This window comes from Eufriesea mexicana, unplaced genomic scaffold (assembly GCF_001483705.2).
Source record: "Eufriesea mexicana isolate 0111107269 unplaced genomic scaffold, ASM148370v2 scaffold10051, whole genome shotgun sequence".
NCBI classification, from domain to species: Eukaryota; Metazoa; Arthropoda; class Insecta; order Hymenoptera; family Apidae; genus Eufriesea; species Eufriesea mexicana.
This window is the reverse complement of record NW_016917902.1, coordinates 48,300-52,767: the sequence shown is the minus strand read 5'-3', so window position 1 is coordinate 52,767 and position 4,468 is coordinate 48,300. Positions and strand designations below refer to the sequence as shown.

At 29.4% G+C, this 4,468-nt stretch overlaps 1 protein-coding gene across 2 annotated transcripts; it reads left to right on the top strand.

The window, feature by feature from the left end:
- The first annotated feature begins 435 nt into the window (after positions 1 to 435).
- Positions 436 to 2,951, top strand: ric8a (ric8 guanine nucleotide exchange factor A). 2 transcript variants are annotated; one of them, XM_017908139.1, is made up of 9 exons: positions 436 to 609; positions 679 to 818; positions 1,053 to 1,162; positions 1,239 to 1,692; positions 1,762 to 2,008; positions 2,089 to 2,233; positions 2,337 to 2,484; positions 2,560 to 2,679; positions 2,760 to 2,951. In XM_017908139.1, the coding sequence occupies exons 1-9, from the start codon at positions 532 to 534 to the stop codon at positions 2,884 to 2,886; spliced, it is 1,569 nt and encodes a 522-aa protein (XP_017763628.1). In that variant the 5' UTR covers positions 436 to 531; the 3' UTR covers positions 2,887 to 2,951. The 2 variants fall into 2 exon arrangements, with proteins under 2 accessions (XP_017763628.1, XP_017763629.1); XM_017908140.1 differs by having other exon boundaries at positions 2,560 to 2,612; positions 2,760 to 2,827.
- Positions 2,952 to 4,468: the final 1,517 nt, after the last annotated feature.

Below are 4,468 nucleotides of genomic sequence, written 5' to 3'. Positions count from 1 at the left end.
GTTTATGAAGGCTTTCGGTGGTTCCATTAAAATGTTTATTAAATCTATAAATTTGTATAATGTCAAATAATTAAAAAATTTGTACTTTATTGAAATAAACTTTTTAAACTACCTTTATAAAATCAAAACAAGATTGGAAGTCTACTTGTTAATTTGTGAAACGGTATTGAACCAGTTATCGAATCGGTAATTAAAATTCTATCTTATAGTACAAATTATCTAAATAACCAAATATTTTCGCATAACAACGTAGATAATAAAAATAGAATTTAAATCTAATTTCTTTTGAGTTTAAATTATTAAGAATGAGAAAATCATAATTCTCGCCATGAAATTTAAATTGCAGTTGATTTCTGGTATCTTTTAATATTTTTTCTTAGTTCCCGGTTTCTTCCAGATGGCGCTCGACTACGTTATCTTACATGGTGACCTCAATTCTTGTGTGGAACATCGTTGAGACGTTAAAACCCATTAATTTCACACAATAAAATTTCGTTTAAATTTTTAAAAGTATAGTATGTTAATACTAACATGGATGCGTTAGTGCGAAAAATAATTTCAGACTCAAGTGATGACTTTTCGAAAGATATCATCACTTTTCAGAAAAATGTAAGTTTAAATGTTTTAATGATTCTTATGAAGAGTAATAGTATAGATTGTTTTTTTTTGTAATTTCAGTATGAAATCAGGACTGTATTTGAAGAATTGAATAATGACCAATTGCGTGAAAAACTATGGGAAACATTGTTTCATTGTCTATCAAGTAATGCACAATCATCCATTAATTATAATTGTTTGTCAACTTTGCGAATACTTAGGTAATGCCATAGTAAGACTACATACTCTCATATAAGATATCATATGTAATCTTACTTTTCTTTTTTACATATATAAAATTTGTATGAAGAAAGTCATTATTGAATAAATACACTTTTATCTTTAGCGAAACACCAAAATTTTTTTGAAGTTACTTTCTGTTATTGATTCGAAATGTAGACCTAACACTTGCTATTATTCTTAAGTAATTCTGTTGTTTTTCTCCATTAACACAGTAGAGACAGGACAATGTTAAATGAATTAATCACAGATGAAAGATTAGATATTGTATTAGGTAATGCAGCTCTAAAGAATATAAATGTTAACCAGAGTACTTATAATAATGGTAAGGATGTTATATTTATTAAAAAAAGCTATTGTAATGTGAAATATTTTCAATTTGTATTTTATTTATTTTGCAGTTACTATTGAAGCTCTCAAATTGTTATGCAATTTGATATTTAATAGTACAAAGATCCAAGAAGTAATATCAACTACACCTTGTTTGCCATGTTTAATTGAACGCATGAGAAAATATGGTGACGACACACCACGTGAAGTAATGTTATTTGATACAAGAATTATATTTCTAATTACTGCTTTAAACATTTCAACTAGGAAAATTGTCAAAACAAAATTAAATGGGGACGAGTGTCTGATAAAAATGTTAGAGAATATAAGTATTCAATGTGACCAAGACAAATTACACATTATAAAAGAAGATAATGCAACATTAGCGTGTGAAGTTTTAAAAGCATTATTTAATTTGTACATATATTCAGATAATACAATAGAAGACAAGAAAAAAAATAATTTAATGTCAGTTTTGAATAAATTATTGTTATCCAAATGTGAGAAAGAAGACGATCTTCAAAGGTATTTATTCTGTTTTATAATACAAAATATTTATATCACCTTATTATACTATATTAATTTTTATTCCAGTCACATTGTGAATTTATTAACTGCAATGCCATATAACTGTTACTCAATAATCATACCGCATACTAAAGAGAAACATAAACAAATATTCCAAAATGTAGATATAACTGCAGTATCTATTTTATTAAAATTTTTAGACAGAAGACTAAATTGTAAAGATGATTTAGTAGGAAACCTTAGTCCAATTATCATTGCTTTTATCGGAATGATTAAGGCCGAAAGATTAATACGAAAATATACTAGGCTACAGGTAAAAATTCATTTTAATTAGATATTTAAGAATATTTAAATGTATTGCACAAGTTATATTGCATAAGTTACTCCTTTTAGATTTTACCTCCTCTGAAGGATGTAATGCATCGCCCAGAAGAAGGAACCACTTTGAGGGCAAAATTGTGTAAATTATTAACTTCTCCTTTAGTAGAATTACGAGATCTTGTTGCTGAGTTCTTATTTATACTCTGTAAAGAAAACGGTATGATTACAAATATTTAGTAAATATAAGAAAGTAATAAAGTATTAAAGTAAAGTAAAAAAGTAAAGGCTTACCCTTGAAATAATATTAATATCACTTCCAGTTGCTCGCATGGTAAAATATACGGGATATGGGAACGCCGCTGGGATGTTTGCAAATAAAGGATTATTGGGACCCAATAAGAAAAAATCAGCTTATTCTTCTGAATCAGAAGACAGCGAAACTGAGGAGTATTTGAAACATAAAGAGCAGTAAGTATCTCACTTTAATTAAAACTTTAATAATTTTTTGTTATGATGTTAATAAAATATATATTTACTTTGGAGGATCAATCCAGTAACAGGTTGCTTTGAACATCCGAAACCTAATCCTTTGGAAGGTATGACAGAGGAACAAAAAGAGTATGAAGCTTTACAACTTGTGGGTCTTGTTGATAAATTAACAAAGTCTGCATTATTATTCATTTACAAATATAATATTCCACTTGTACCTCATATGATAGTTTACGATAGATTTTGTATTTTAGGGAAGGTGTAGTACAGCCTTGTAGAATTGGTGACGATGGAAGACCACAACCAATTGAACATATCCTAGAATTGCAAGAAGAACTACCAAAGCAACAATATGGTCGTCGAGACTCTGATTCCGATTGAATGTTAAAATAGTTGCTGTACATAAAATTGTCTGAAACAACAAGTATAAAATAAAAACACGTATCTACGCATTAAATGTATTTTCCTGTACTTTCATACCTTGTTTTTATCATCCATTCATGTGATCTGGAAAGACTAATTGACAAAGTTGAGAAGTCATAGCTTTAGATTAATGTGAAAGGGGTATAATTATAAATAAAAGTAGAATGACAATAAAGTTGGTTTGCTTACTTTATTGAAAAAAGAACAAAGAACAACATTACAAATTAAACAATTAGCAGGAAATAAAAAATATAACAGTTTCCAAAATCACATGAAATATTTTAAACATTACAATTTTGGTAAATTATGTTATGTGCTTTCGTGAGCATCACAATATATTTATTATTGCATTTTGCAGCCTATACGCAGACAAGAACGTATGTTTCCTACATGTTTCAAAGAACTGCATTAGTTTGAGTAACTCTTTTTTCTTTTTTGCTTGGAAACGTGCTCCATATAAGGTCTGACGATATTGGGTGAATTGACAAGGTAAATGGTGAGAGAATTTCCTTTCTTCTAAAAATAACTTCACACATGCGATTTCAAAACGAAAAAAGCGTTTTAATGCAATAATTATACAATAACATCATCGCAAAAGCTCTAAAAAATATTCAGAGCAACAATAGCAACAATCTGCTTTTCCTCTCTCTCCCCCAAGTTTCGTCTGACCCACGAGAATACTTTTCCAAGCATGGCGCGCGCGATACATTTGACAAATATATAAGTAGCAAATGTTCTCCACATATCCTTAATACATAATATTAATATAGTATGTAGATTAAAATATTTTATTTTCGTTTTATATTTTTTTCATTTTATTGTTGTTTGTAAAAGTGTATATAGATGTGTATACGTATAATACCATAAATTTGAATATTCCATATAAAAATGAAACTAAAAATTTAGTAGGTACCGACGTAGAGAAGAAAAAAGGAAAAAAGGAAGAGAAAAGACGTTAATAATAATAATATTAATAATAGTAGTAATAATAATATAATAATAAGCGAGAATCCCTGTTAAACGAAAGGAGAGACATCGCATATTATATACACATATATATGCGTATTGTGCATAATACTCACACGCGCGCGCACGCACACTCACACGCGCGCGCGTACGTACATAATAATTTAACACTTACGTATCGTATGCGCGCACGCGCGCGCGCGTGTTGTGTGTATATATAAAATATAAGACTAGGTTTAACAAACTTTGGGGGAATTCGGAGGAGGGCACAAGGAGGGCACAAGGAGGGATTAAAATTAGAATCATCAAAGATATCGCTCTTCTTATCTAAAGGCTGAATAGTCTCGGGGGAACTGACAATCGATTACACGGTCAATATATGTCTGTGCATTTTTTGCATATAACCGCACGTGTAATTCACGCTAAATAATACAGTATTGTTTTCATTTTTTAATGTTTATAATGCGACCATGCTCCTTGGCATCCCATTAGCATATATAAAAAATATATTTGGAATACACGCTTTCTCCATATTGCATTTTTACCATTTCTCTCTTGTCTTGTACTATCCTTT

Excerpts from the sequence above, each read along its gene's own strand:
- ric8a (XM_017908139.1), top strand. The coding sequence starts at position 532 with ATGGATGCGTTAGTGCGAAAAATAATTTCAGACTCAAGTGATGACTTT. Across the intron at positions 819-1,052 it reads TCAACTTTGCGAATACTTAG|TAGAGACAGGACAATGTTAA; the intron begins GTAATGCCATAG and ends CCATTAACACAG. Across the intron at positions 2,680-2,759 it reads CTTGTTGATAAATTAACAAA|GGAAGGTGTAGTACAGCCTT; the intron begins GTCTGCATTATT and ends TTTGTATTTTAG.